At 33.1% G+C, this 15,523-nt stretch overlaps 2 protein-coding genes across 2 annotated transcripts in view; one reads left to right on the top strand and one right to left on the bottom strand.

The window, feature by feature from the left end:
- The window catches only part of NMBR (neuromedin B receptor), a 138,480-nt gene that overhangs the window by 4,469 nt on the left and 118,488 nt on the right, over window positions 1–15,523 (bottom strand). Inside the window, exon 4 of the mRNA XM_074309677.1 lies at window positions 645–993. Coding sequence (XP_074165778.1) covers window positions 645–993 — 349 coding nt within the window. The remainder of the gene's footprint in view (window positions 1–644; window positions 994–15,523) is intronic.
- Window positions 1–15,523, top strand: part of GJE1 (gap junction protein epsilon 1) — a 202,824-nt gene that overhangs the window by 146,332 nt on the left and 40,969 nt on the right. The window lies entirely within an intron of this gene.

Genomic DNA, 15,523 nt, shown 5'->3' with positions numbered 1-15,523 from the left:
ACTCTCTTGTTTCATTCCTTATTTTTCAACAAAACTCCAATTTCCTATCTGAATTTGTTAGCTGCTCTGAAGGAAAAGCAGAATAACTATGACTAACAATGTTATATACCACTCCCTGTTCACCAAGATGTTTACAATTTTTTTAAAATACACTAACCTTGAGAAATTGATTTCTAATAGTAGAATTTAAAATCTTATGATAGTATTGTGATCCACATAATGGGAGGGGAGGAAAGGGTATCCAGCTAAGATCTTCTAAGAGCACTTTAAATTCCACCAGATTGTGTAAATATATGATCCATCTATGTATCAGACTAGTTCTGACTATAAAGAAAGCTATAATACTTTTCTTTTAATTCATTCTAAGAACAATCAAATCCTTACATCTGAGTTGTGACTAAAATCTCTAAAATATATTCTACCTCTTTCTACTCTCACTCAGCTTTGGAATGTGAGCTCTAGGAGAACAGAGAATCTCTCTGTTTTTCTTTTTATATCTCTAGTGCTTAGCACAGTGATTTACACATAGTAAGTACTTAATAGATTATTTTTCATCCATTCATTTAATCACAGTTTTCTGAGCTTACTAGGTAAAATGAAAAACAATTAGTGGTATAAGATACTTACTCCCACCCATTTCTTACCTGCTTTTTAGAATGTTCATTGTACTCTCCAGGTATGTTGTGTGCACTTTTGATTAATGTTTTTGCAATGTGATAATAATAAATACTTATGATAACAAGAGGTATAAGGAAATAAACCAAGAAAATCATCACTGAGTGGATCTTTGGATGTAACTCATTAGTTTGTGGGTATGGCATACATGCTATAAAGCTGCCGTTATCCATACTACTAATATGGGTCACTTCAGAGAACACTGCTTCAGGAACTGCTAACAACACTGAAATTATCCATATGCCAATCGCTTTCACACAGGTCCATAGGACTGCCCCTGATGTCTGGATATCCATAGGATTCACAATGGCTTTATATCTAGAAAGAAAACAAATTTTTTATTTTATTTTTCAAGTTTCTTCTAACATATGTAAAAGAAGACAAATGAAGACAACACTCCACTATTCAGGCACAGATTCATGAATTGTCTAGGTCTTTCATTATTCATTTTACCATGACTATTTGTTAGTAAGGTAGGCATGAATTACAAGTTTTAGATTCAGTTGTTAATTAAGCACATTGAATGGAGGAGCAGAATAGTGCAGATAATCAAAAATTACAGCTTTAAGAATTGCTAACCCTAAATGTGCCTCCTGTGGGCAGGATCAGCACCTTTAATCCCTAAAGCAAAACACCCCCTCCCACCACTGACCCTCATCTTCATTGGCTGAGAGTCTTACATTCTAAACTCCAGATCCACCCATGAAATTGAATTTGACCAATAAGTACATAGTTGCCCATATTTGACTGAAATAGGGAGGAAATTGTGTCATGGGAGGATAGCAGGAAGGGGACTCAATTATGCCCTTGAATCAATGCTCAACATCCTTAGGCCTACTCAAACTCTGAAGTAGATGAAGCCTTACTCAATTTTTACAACTGTCTTGAAAGATCTCACCTCATCTCATTCAGAAGGCAAATCTGGAAACACACAATTTATCAGAGGCTTAATCCCAGGATGGCTCTGCAACCTTATTTTATAAACTGGAGGGTTTTTAACCTATTTATCTTTTAGTTTTAAAGGATTTGTCTCTATGAAAGTGTGTGTGTGTGTGTGTGTGTGTGTGTGTGTGTGTGTGTGTGTGTGTTAACATAAATAATATAATACAGGAACATCTAGGTGGTATAATGGATAGAGCACCAGACCTGAAGTCAAAAGGACCTGAGTTCAAATCTGACCTCAGACACTTAACACTTCCTAGCTGTTTGATGACCTTTGACAAATCACTTAATCCCAATTGTCTCAGCAAAATAATAATAAGAAGAAGAATACAAATAAAAACAGATATAATCCTTCAAGCACTGATGAAAAAAGTAAAAAAATAATGAGGTTCCCCAAACTATTTCATATGTAGGTAATAACATAGTTTGATACATGCAGAGGGCTGTTCTCACTTGTACAAATAAACCCAGTAAAATAGTGCCAATTTTAACAAATGAAAAACAAAAAAATTAAAAAGGAAAATGGAAATGCAATCTATGTATTGAAATTTTAATAAACATTTCATTGAATCTCTCCTGCCATCTTTGTTTGATACAACTACATCAAAACATCATCTCATGAAATTCACATTCCCCTGAATTCAAACTTGCCATTTTTTATCTTTGATTATACATATATCACATGCTTCTGACTTCCATTGATCTTCTAAAATTCTGGGAAAGATCATAATTATTTTCTACTCTAGATATTGATGCACCATCAGTCCTTTTCTGTTACATTAAAGTACAACACCTTTCAATAAATCTTTCAAAAAGGAAGAGCACATCAAGGCATTTTTAGCAATTTAAAAGTTTTTAGATATTGGAATTATAGTAAATATTAGTATTTTAAAATTCCTAAGTGGCAGAGTAATTGCCCACTTCTATTTTAGAAGAGGAAGTTTCAGCTTCCAAACAAATCACAATCAGATCTCCTAAAGTTAACTTGTTCCACAAAACTATATTTTATGTAGTTCCTCAGAGGACACTGAGAGAGAGAGATGGGACTAGTAATTTTATCTTGATTAGGAATTTAGGAGTGGGAAAACTCCTGCTACTAATGTTGATTGGTACTTTCCAGAAACTAAGAGGCCTAGAGACTTGCCCAGGGGACTGAAAAAATCAGCAAGACACTTAAAAGAAGATCTTTCTGGCTTCAAGGCTGGCTCTATCCACTACACCAAGATGTTTCTCCAAAACATTCATTCCACTGTCCACTCCACACCAGTAGATAATACAAAAGTTATTGTTTGAAGTTTTAGTCAGGGTGAGGAAGGACATTGTTCTACATCTATGAATTCATTAGTGAGGAACTGTCCCAATTGACCTATAATTTTGCACCAAACAGACATACAAAAAGATAAATGCTCATTATACTATGGTAGTTATACAAAGGAAAAAAAAGTGTTTATTTAGGAGAATGGATGTCATTAGCTACACAAAATAGATAATAGATGACGGTCCTTTTAGTATATACAGTTTCACCTGTCAGATGCAATAAGGGACAGTGGAATGTTTTGGAAAAACATCTTGGTGTAGTGGATAGAGCCAGCCTTGAAAGCCAGAAAGATCTTCTTTTAAGTGTCTTGCTAGGTGGCATTGTGATTAGAGTACCAGCCCTGAATTCAGGAGGACCTGGGTTCAAATCTGATCTCAGACACTTAAGACTTCCTAGCTGTGTGACCCTGGGCAAGTCACTTAACCCCAGCCACCAGTCTGTTTGTCTGGAACAAATAATTCATAGTGCAGAATAGTATGAGCAATATTATTACAATTGTAGTAGATTTCAGGGTGGAAAGGTGGACCTATTTTATTTTGACTTGAAACATCCTTATTTGAAATCAGCTGCCCATAAATTTACTTCAAATAAATCAGATACCTGCTCTCTGTAGCTTTGAAGAAAAGGCTCAAGCTAGGAATGTGATATTTATTTTATACTTGGAGCACAGTGCTCACAGAAAATTTGCACTGATAGGGATCCTGGATTTCGTATAAACCATTCTTTCAGTCTTTCAGATTAGGAAATATGCAATCTTTCAGATTAGGAAACAAATCCAAAAAGAACTCAGCACAAATTGTAAGACCAACCACAACTGCTGATTCCTTTTCAATGTATTCTCTACTTCCCCAATAGACAAAAAAAAAAAAAAAAAAAAAAAAAAAAAAAAAAAAGATACAAGTAAACAAGGTCACTCAGCTAGTAAGAACAGAAAAAATCAAGATTTGGATTCTAATCTTTGCACTCCCAAGTTCTATATTCTTTCAGATTTGACATACTCTGAGCCTCACATTCCTGATGTGTAAAATAAGAATTACTGTATGCCTTTTGTGATCAAATGACATGATTTATAAAGTATATTTTCACCAAAGACTCTATAAACACAATTGTTTTCATCAACATCATTATTTATTATTATCTTTAAAGCTGAAATATTTAAGACCTAATGCTGAACATGTGGCTCTTTATTATCCTTATTTAGATACCTGCCCCAAGTTCAACATGAATCGTCATTTACATAGAAATGATAAGTCATTCATGAAATGGGAAAACTCTCAATTTCAATCAATTGTCTAATGCTCCATTCATTTTAATTTTCTGTTATTGGGACTAGCTGTTTCCCCACAAAATATTTGACATCAGTCTGACAGATACAGTGAAATCAATTTGTGTGTTAACTTCAGGAAGCCAATGGATTTAGGTTTTTCTTTAAATTTGATTAGTAGTTTTCAGGATTAGAGAAACACCTCCAAAACTTCCCTCCCAAAGAAATGTTCATTGTGAAAGAAATCGCATTGGGATATTCCAACAAATTTCACTGGCATAAAAAATAGAGCCTTAAAACTGTCACATGTTGAGTGCAAAACATGGACTAAGCAAATAATTGGATTCTGAAAGGTTATTTTTATTTACTAAAGGGAGTAGAACTGACAGTTCCTGACAGTTATTTGGAATTGTTTGAATGGCTCATCTATGAAAATGCTCCTGAGGGCACTTCTGTACCTGAAAAATGCTTCATAGAAATAGGGATTCTGAAGAAAGAATTAGTTTTGAGTGAATTTCATGCCTGTTGACTTTGATTACTGAAATTGGTTATATTTATTTATGAAGGCAAGAAATCAAAGATGCCATTTTTTACTTAAAGAATGTGAGATTCTTGAATGGTGATATTCCTCACAGGGCAGTTCAATAAGCCAATGCTTATTTTTCTTTAAGTAATAATAGAGTTCATCAACTTACAAAAAGATCTCAATCTATTCAGATTTTTTAAAATATAAAATATCCTTTAATTTAAAAATAATTATTCTGCTTTTAACTTGCCATATGATAATCTATATATAAACACTTTTAGTTTTAATCTAATATATTAAAATATTAATACATAGTAATGTCTTAAATAACAATAAAAAAGATTTTTATTTTATTTTTCTTCTATTCTCTTTCAGAATCTTAAAACAACAGAACTGAATAACCTCTGTTTTTAGGAGTTTCTCATAGGCTGCTGCATTGTCTCTGTATGTCAAATCCTCATTTATTTACCTTAATAACCAATTAGATCATGGTTAAATTTGAGCAAAGTATGAAGCAGGCAAAAGCTGCCTTGATAACCCACTAGCCCTCACACTCAGCTCATCTCCTGTGTTCTAGGTATGCTATACCTAGCCTGGAATCTATATGATATTTTCTACTATCCACAAGTAATCACTGACATATTCTCATCCATTCCATTGAATGCTCTTGCATAAAATCCCTTCCTACATAATATTCCCCTGTTTCTCATTCTAAGTATTCCATCTCCTTAGTGTTTCACAAGCTGCCTGTCACTCAAGCCTCCCTTTTTATATCTGCCAGTTAAAATCTCTAGTTTCCTTCAAAACTTGGTTCAAATGTCACTTCCTACATATGGCTTTCCCTAATCCTCCGAGATGCTACTACCTCTCCCCAAAAATTAATTTTCATTCTTTTTGTATGTGTTTTTTCTATATACCTTTATGTGCATATGTATTCTTTATTGACATAATTCCTATAGAGCAAGGAATGTTTCATTTTTAAACTTTATATCCTTAGGGCTTCACACATTATGGCTATTTAATAAATGTTTGTTGATAAAATTATAATAATATAATCTAACACTGGACCACTCTCATGTATAGTCAATATAATTTGAGAGAAATCAAAAAATTTCATGTGTCTAAAAATATCACCATTAACATACTGTCATACCACCATCTGACTTCAAGTCCTCCTTCACTTTTGACAGTGCAGGTTAGTAAGTTTGACATGGGCATTAGAGTTGAAATATTGAAATCATCTTTGCCTCAATTTTGACAAACTAAATAATATGTACAAATCTGAATATATATGACTTTAAATTTTACATTTCTTACAATTTTTTGCTTTGAAGTCTCACAAAAGTTCTCTAATGTAAGGAATATACAACTTGTTTATACTTCATTTAGTATTTGCTAGTTACAAAATATTTTTCCTCCTTCTGGAGGACCTAGTAAGAGAGAGGAAGATTAAACTGTAACCTAAGAACTTTTCATTTTATAGTCAGATGAATTTCCTGAAAATAAGAACTGAATTAGAGAAAGAAAAGTGGTACTTCTTTCTTTGGATCTTTTTTCTTTGGTCCCTCTGATTGTGGTTATTTAAGTGTGATAATATCCAAGGGTAGAAAAATTACCTAAATGACATGCCAAACTTATTTTTAAACTGAAAAATTGTTCATAATCAGACTGGTCAAAATGAACAGGACCTCTTTTCTCAATTCTTTCTTTTCTCTTGGTAGCTTCTGCCATGCAATCAGAGCTTCATAAGACTTCATAGATTAATAGAGCCTCATAGGACCTTAGAACCACATTACCTTGGATTTGGAAGGTACTTCACTGGTCATCTACTATAACTAGTACTTGAATAGAAATTTGTGCAATAGTCCTGAAAATTGATAATCTAGCTCTCATACAAAGATTTCGACCAATGGAAAGCTGATATATGTAAAGGGCTTTCCAAACATAAATGTCAGTTAATATTACATTATTTTCTTTCAAGACAGCCCACTTTATTTTTTAATATCTTTCATTGTTAAATATTTATAGTAACCTATGCAATTAAATAATATCAAATATTTCAGCCAGTTCTAATACAGCCTATTCTCAAGTCTCTCTAACCATTCTTTTTTTTAAATATTTTAATAGTTTTTATTTACCAGATATATGCATGGGTAATTTTACAACATTGACAATTGCCAAACCTTTCGTTCTAATTTTTCCCCTCCTTCCCCCTCCCCCCCAGATGGCAGGTTAACCAATACATGTTAAATATGTTTCTCTAACCATTCTTGATCCTTCCCCATGGATCTATTTTTTTTAAGTGATTCATAAAATGTCAGACCTAGAACTGATTTCAGTACTTTCAGGGGCTCTGATCTGGACCAAAAAGTAAAATATCTGATCCAACTAATGGGATTTTATTTTATTTTACTTGAAACTAAGCCTCCACACCACTTTCTAATCACCTCCCCGCTGTGTTTTATACATTCTTGTAAAGTATAGGCTAGCTTCTTGGAAGGCTTCAGGGTCAGTCAGAGTCAGGATAAATTAAAGTCCTTGATCTTTAGGGGTAGAAGTGAAGGAAGCCGACAAACTGCCACGAGGCTTGCCAAACATCTCTCCTGGAGTCTGAGTCCAGCCTCTCTTCTCCTTGTCCTGTGGCCAAGTGATTCTGGCCTCTCTCACCCTGCCCTCAAATCTTTGCCTATTTTAACACCAAACATTCAATAAGAACCCTCTGTGAGAAGAGTCATTTATCCAAACATATGCTAAAAGAGTCATTGTCTCATATCAAATAGGTAATTAGCCTTAAGTGCTCCTTTATTTGATTCAAGCTTATCTTTTTGGAGTTTCAGCCCTCTGCACATTCTAACCATCATCTTTAAACCCCCACCAAAACCTTAAACACTGTCACTAAGTCTTCCAACCTGACAGGTGAATTTTCACCTTGTTTTTTTGGGAATTAGCTTCCACACCATTTCCCAAAAATTTCTGAACCATACTTTAAAATTTTTATTCACCCCCTTTCCAGTTTTATTTTATATATTGCCTTCTCTACTGGGCATATAAGCTCCCTGAGAAAAAAGAATGTGTCACTGCAGACTAGAATTTGTTTAGGTGGGGGGGGGGGTGTTGTTTGTTTGAGTGTTTGTTTTTGGAAACTTTGCCACATTGAAAACTAATATTGAGTTTATATGTCACTAAAACATTAAAAAACCTTTCCATACAAATTGTTATTTAGGCATTGCTTCTTCAACTCTGCTGTATTTTGAAAACTAATATAGAATTTTAAACCCCTTTATTAATTTCATCTTTTTAGAATACTTTAACCTATTGAAAGCTTTTTGAGTTCTCATCCTCTCATCTAACACTTTAGCTACCCACTAGTAGTGTCACATCATCTCAAAATTTAACAAAGTGAAATTTTTTTAAGTTTATGCAAGTCATTAATAAAAATGAGCAACAAAGGTCAAAGTCATATCCATGAAACATGCTACCAAAGGGTTTTCCTTTAAGTTAACAGCAAATCAATAATAATTCCTTCTAATGCCAAGTCATTAAACTAGTTCTAAATTTACTATAACAATGTTAATTATATATTAACTATATTCCCATATAGCCAACATTTCTCCAAGTTGTTTATAAAGACCACATGATACTGATAAGGAAACCCAAAACTCTTAAAACCTCCTTGGATTCTGCCTCAGGAAAGGGACTCCACCCCAAGCACAAACAGTTTCATCCTTATCTGGCTCAATCCCAAAACCCATTGAATTCTATTCAAATTCTAACCCTGGGTGAAACAAGCCTGAAGCCAACCTGGGACTCCACCCATGAACCCCTTCAGCTTGTCCAAAGGCCCTTAGTATAAAAGAGCCACACTGGAATCTTCCCAAACATGGCAGCTTTACGCCTACCATGTCAAAGGATTTCTGCTCACTGGAACTCTGGTTCTGATGCCCTTTATCTCTATCCTCAACTTTACTAACTACACTTTACTTCTAAAACCCATAATAAACCTCTTTTATCAATCTAGATTTTTGGGTCTGTAAATTCCTTTACAAGGGATTTTTGCCCCACTACTAGATCTCATTTAACTCTGTATGTTACACCAAATCCAAAGGGGTTGCAGGGGAGCTCTATTTGACTCCCTGTACCCCGAACCTGCTACTAGACCTCAATTAAACCTAATTTCATTTAGGTACCCTTATCTAGTTCTCATCAATACTTTATTAAATCTTGGCAAAAATCAAGTATACAGTGTCTAGAAGAGCCTCATAACACATCAATCTGCTAGGGATTGTGTCACCTAGCTTCTTCTAATAAGGAGTAAATTGTCCAAAAAATGAAAGAAATTGAGGTTAGACTTGAAGAAGCCATACTCATTCTGGTGAGCAACACTTTCCTTCTAAAAAGTTCATAAACTATCTCCTGAATAATACATTTGAATTAAAGTCGAGATTTAAAAAAAAAAAAAAATTTCATTTGAAGCTTTTATCATTTTCCTTTTTTTTTTTTTAATTGAAAATTGGGATATTTTCACCAATCCTGTGACACTTTTCTTATATTCTAAGATTACTGACAGAAATTTTAAAAACACATTACACAGTTCTTTTATAGCCTGATAGATAGATCATCCAAGAGAGTAAATTCAACTTATTAAGATTTAATTGTCCTCTTAATATCTCCTCCCTTAAATTTTAATGCCCATTGAACTTTTTTTTTAATCCTGTTTAAGATTAAGATTAAGAGCTCTTAGTTTATTCTTTTCGATATCATTCATTCTTACCATCCCTTTCTTCACTCTAAGCAGCAGTCCAATCCTTTTTTAGATATTTTTCTTTCCCCTTTCCACTCTTCACTTTGCATACATAATCAGCCCACTAACTTTTCTGGTCATACATATCCTTTATGATGACTTTTACAACATAGAAATTGTTTCCTATGCAACTCACAATGAATGCAATAATATACTAGCATTTCTTTATTAGAGGAAGTGAGGTGACATAGTCCCTAGCACAGCTGAACCTGGAGTCAGGAAGACCTCAGTTAAAACCCCATCAAATATAACAATTTTATTTCTATTTTTTTCTATGAAAAATCAATTATAAGGAGACATTTATGATAGTAATGTAATCATATTCTCTTTTCACTTTTGGATTCTTTTCAAGTTATTTTGTTCATTCTTTTTATTTTATTTTGAAGGATAATTCTTTGTTGATTGGATCAGCAGGTTTTTCTATACTGTTAAATAACAGCAAGATCCTAGCCACAAATATTCCAGGCCTGATTTTATTCATTTTTAAAATGAGTTTGAGTAGTTGCTTTCTAAGGTCCCTCTCAGCTCTAAATTCTGTGATTCCTATGGATAATATGCTAATTCTTTTGAAGAAAGGAATTAAGTGAAACGTTCTAAATAAATGTTCTCATAGGAAATGGAAATGTGATTGTTAATATGATAGTAATAACTAATAATAGCTAGAATTTATATGGCTTTTTAACCTTTGAAAACTTCTTTAGAAATATTATTTCATTTTAACATCACAACAACCCTGGGATATAGGTGCTATTCCCATTTACTGTTGAAAAAACTGAAGCAGAGGATATGATTTGCCCAGTGTCACAAAGCTAATAAGTGCATGAGTTTTAATTTGAAGTATTTGTTAACCTAGTAAAAATAACAGGTGGGTCTGCTTTCCTGGGACTTGAAGGAGAGTTTCTCAAAAATTATTAAGCCTGTGAACCTCTACCTCTGGCATTTCATTTGATGACAAATTATATTATTATAAAAGATCTAAAAATCATTGCTAATAATTCTAAGAAAATCCTAAACAGGGAAACATGGTATTTTCATTGTTACTTTGAATTAAGAGTAGAGGATTTAGAAAAGAAAAGTAAATTTAAGGAATAAATAGCTAAGAAAATAGTGTCTAAACCAAAAGATCCCAGGTTTGAGTTAAGAACTCACTGTTTGACAAAAGCTGTTAGGAAAATTGGAAATTAGTATGGCAGAAACTAGGCATTAACTCACATTTAACACTGTACACCAAGAGAAGGTTAAAATGGGTTCATGACCTAGACATAAAGAATGAGATTATAAATAAATTAGAAGAACATGGGATAGTTTTCTGTGGAAGAGGAAGGAATTTATGACTAAAGAAGAATTAGAGGTCATTATTGATCACAAAATAAAAAATTTTGATTATATCAAATTGAAAAGTTTTTGTACAAACAAAACTAATGCAGACAAGATTAGAAGGGAAGAAATAAATTGGGAAAACATTTTTATGGTCAAAGATTCTGATAAAGGCCTCATTTACAAAATATATAGAGAATTGACTCTAATTTATAAGATATCAAGCCATTCACCAATTGATAAATGGTCAAAGGATATGAACAGACAATTCTCAGATGAAGAAATTAAAACTATTTCTAGCCATATGAAAAGATGCTCCAAGTCATTATTAATCAGAGAAATGCAAATTAAGACAACTCTGAGATACTACTATACATCTGTCAGATTGGCTAGAATAACAGGGAAAGATAATGTGGGATGTTGGAGGAGATGTGGGAAAACCGAGACAGTGATACATTGTTGGTGGAATTGTGAATACATCCAGCCATTCTGGAGAGAGATTTGGAACTATGCTCAAAAAGTTATCAAACTGTGCATACCTTTTGATCTAGCAGTGTTACTACTGGGCTTATATCCCAAAGAGATCTTAAAGAAGGGTAAGGTACCTGTATGTGCAAGAATGTTTGTGTCAGCCTTCTTTGTAGTGTCCAGAAACTGGAAACTGAGTGGATGCCCATCAATTGGAGAATGGCTGAATAAATTATGGTATATGAATGTTACAGAAAATTATTGTTCTGTAAGAAATGACCTACGGATGATTTCAGAAAGGCCTGGAGAGACTTGCATGAACTGATGCTGAGTGAAATGACCAGAACCAGAACACCATTATATACTTCACCAACAATATTATATGATGATCAATTCTGATGGACATGGCCCTCTTCAACAATGAGATGAACCAACTCAGTTCCAATAGAGCAGTAATGAATTGAACCAGCTACACCCAGTAAAAGAACTCTGGGAAATGAGTATGAACCACCACATAGAATTCCCAATCCCTCTATTTTTGTTCACCTGAATTTTTGATTTCCTTCACAGGTTTAATTGTACACTATTTCAAAGTCTGATTCTTTTTGTGCAGCAAAATAACTGTATGGACATGTATACATATATTGTATTTAATATATACTTTAACATATTTAACATGTATTGGTCAACCTGTCATCTGGGGGAGGGGGGAGGGGGGAGGAGGGAAAAATTGAATCAAAAGGTTTTGCAATTGTCAATGCTGAAAAATTACCCATGCATATATCTTGTAAATAAAAAGCTATAATAAAAAATATAGTGTCTAAAACCTGAATCTTAACATCAGAAATTAAAACACAGGAATCTATAACTTTTATTATGGAAGAGAGAATACCTATGAAGGACCATTGTTTGCAAAATACATTTTAAATACTAGCAATAGCTTATATTTATATAATAATTTGAGATTTTAAAAGTTATGTATATATGTTTCCTCATGTGATACAACAACCCTTTGAGGTAATTTCCCTTAGTATTTTCCATTTCACAAATGAAAAAACTGAGGCTGAGAGAGGTTAAGTAACTTGTTCTTTTGCACAGAAAGTTAAGTCTATCTTAGAATTTGAACTCAGTTCTTCTAATTCCAAGTTTTATACTCTAGTCATTGCACCACAAAGACACTACATTGCAAAGGGAAGAGAAAGAATGTAGGGAGAAAATCTAACTAACTACACAGACACAGGCACACACGTCATATACTTGTGGGAATCTAGACTTACATATATATGTGTGTGTGTATATAATGAACCTGATATCACAGAGAGTAACAGGTACAACAGAACTAAAAATAATACATATGAAGTGTCAGCAAGAAAACTCCTGGATTTAGATTATTATATATGAGAGCACAAAACCTAGCCAGTGAATGAGGTTAGATATACTAAATAACAGATAACCTAAAAATCATCCCTGAAAATCATTGAGACAAGACATATGGCTGAAAATTTAGCTGGAATGCATACCTTATTCAAAAGGAATAGGGTAGGTAGAAATCAAGAGGCTCAAGAATATATTCATGAGAAAAAATACTTCTAATATCTAGGAAAAATACAGTGGAAAACATTTTAGTGAAAATCAAAGTAGATAGAAATAAGGTAGAAATTCATTACAGATCATTTTCACAGACAAATGAATTCTATGAGCTTGTAAAACAGATCACAAATCTGGCACAGGACATGACATTATCATAATGGAGAATTAACTGCATATTCATCTGTTGAATATCTTTCTCCCTCTTTTTCTCTCTCTTTCTCTCTTGCCTGTCTCTTTATGTCTCTGTCTTTCTCAAAAGCAAAAGAATTGATAAATTTGTGACTTATCTTAATAATGATTTAATCACTCAAAAAGTTGAATAAATGATAAAGGCAACAAATGTCCTTGACTGGTACATATGTTTGATTTAAACAAGAACTGCTGACTAAGGTAGAAATGACAGGGTTGTGATCACTCTATTATATAGATATTAAAAGAAAAGGAAATGAAATATGAGCACTATTTGCCATTCACTCTAGATGGAAGAAGAATAGATTTTACTAGATTGAGAGAAAAAATAGGTTACAATAACAATTATGTTGAAGAAGTCATTCTAAACAGACTAGAAATCTCACTGAAATTCCGAAGACAAATGAAGAAATTATTTCGACAAGGAGAGAAAAGTATATGTACCTAAAGAAATTGGTGTGGATGTAAGGGAAATCATGAATAAGCTCAGATTTTTTTTAGTAATATTTACTAAAGACAGAAACAAAGGCAAATAATTAAGATGAGTATTAAAGAATAGCATATCCCTGTAAGAATTATGTCAGAATGAGTTGAAACAATAAATAAAAAAAATTTAAGCATATTTTATTAATGCTGGAGATGAAAAAGATCAAAGGAAAGAAAAGAACAACTACTCGGGCCAGTGAGAATAAGAAAATATAGTTGGCTTATGTTTTATCTCCCATAGAGAAAACTTTTTGAAGTAGAGAAGATAGAATAATCAGCTGAGAATGGCATTCCCAAGAAATTGAAGGGATATTCAGGTATTACTTTCTTGTCTTCAATGAATTCATTTCTAAGACCTAATGAATGAAGTTTCTTTAAATAGCTCCTAAGGTACTGAAAGAATTGCCACTGGCACAAGTAAGTGAAAAGTCACAGATCAGTGATTTTTAAAGGTTCCTGGAAAATGATAATGAAGAACAATGTTTTGATAATTTATAAAAAGGAGGAAGATAGTAGAATCTACCTATACTATAAGACAGGGTGCTTGTCTTCTATTCTGAGAAAAGAAATCATTGGTGAACACTTAGAAATAAAAACCATGATTACTGAAAAAAAAAAAACAACAAGATAGATTGATAAAGATCAGGTCATATGAGACAAATCTGAATGTCTACATTGATTATATTTAACTAAAAATTAGAAAAGATATTCAGTTTTTGGAAAAAGATACAACCTTCTATGAGTACTCCATCCAATGGTAAGACAACTACTTATTTATATCCCTCTATACTTGACACTTTCTCATGCTCTTATTAATCTTTTATAGGAAGGTTATCCAACATGCTGTGGTAGAAGCTTTCCTCTAGTTCTCATGACTTTATGCACCAGGTAAACAAGCTATCAGTTGTTTTCACTATAATCTACCTATCTTTCTTTTTAGTGGTCCTACAATTCTCTAATGATAACTTTTCTGCTATATGCCCAGTGTGATTTGGCATTTGCAAAGTGTCTTCCATGTCCATCTTGTATCTCTCTGTTTTCCTTTGTATGACCCACAAATTTAATTCTTCTGACTGTGGTATTCCTTGCTTCACAGTCATAAAGGATCACCAGAAAAAGTGTTGTTGTTTTTTTTGGTTTTTTTGTTTTTTTGTTTTTTTTAAATGGCCTTATTTTTCTGGAAGTTCTTTTTGTTTCTGTTTTAAAACACTGAAATGAACACTGCTGCCATATATAGAGTACTCTTTTCATATAATCATGATGATGATGATGATGGTGATACTCGTGCTATGTTCCTCTTAAAACTGCTGGGAGAAAAGAACTTTGTAAACAACTTAGAAAAGGAAACTATGATGACTAAAACTCAGTTTATCAAGGACAAGTGAGACAAATCTGATTGACTACACTGATTATTTAACTAGGAATAATAAGAAAAGATACTTCAATATTTGGAGAGAGATCTGACCTTAACTCCATCAGTACTCCACCCAATAATGAGATCATCATTTATTTATGCCCTTCCCTACTCTGCACACTCATGATGCAATAATCTTCTGCAAGAAGGACATCCTATTATTGTTGTTGTTAGATATAGGTAAGTGGCAAGAAAAAAATTGTCCACATCTGAAATACAGGAAAAACAGGAAATAGCAATCCAGAGAATCATTAGTGAAAAAAAGTCAAAGTTGAAATAAGAGGAGAAAAAGGAACTTAGTTCATAGTGAAAAGGTCTAAATGGAAGTACATATATAAAGAGTACAATAAAGCAATCAATATGTAATTTTAGGTAGTACTTACATATATTCAAGTCTTATGCATGGGGTTGACACTGAGAAACTGGATCTGAGAGTAGAAGTAAGAACTCAAAAAATCAGTCAAGGAATGACAAGGTGCGAAATACTGGAAAGACTACTGCTTTTGAGTTTAGAAGACTTTGACTTTTATCAT

This window comes from Sminthopsis crassicaudata, chromosome 4 (assembly GCF_048593235.1).
Source record: "Sminthopsis crassicaudata isolate SCR6 chromosome 4, ASM4859323v1, whole genome shotgun sequence".
Lineage (NCBI taxonomy): Eukaryota > Metazoa > Chordata > Mammalia > Dasyuromorphia > Dasyuridae > Sminthopsis > Sminthopsis crassicaudata.
This window is presented reverse-complemented; position numbering and strand designations above follow the sequence as displayed.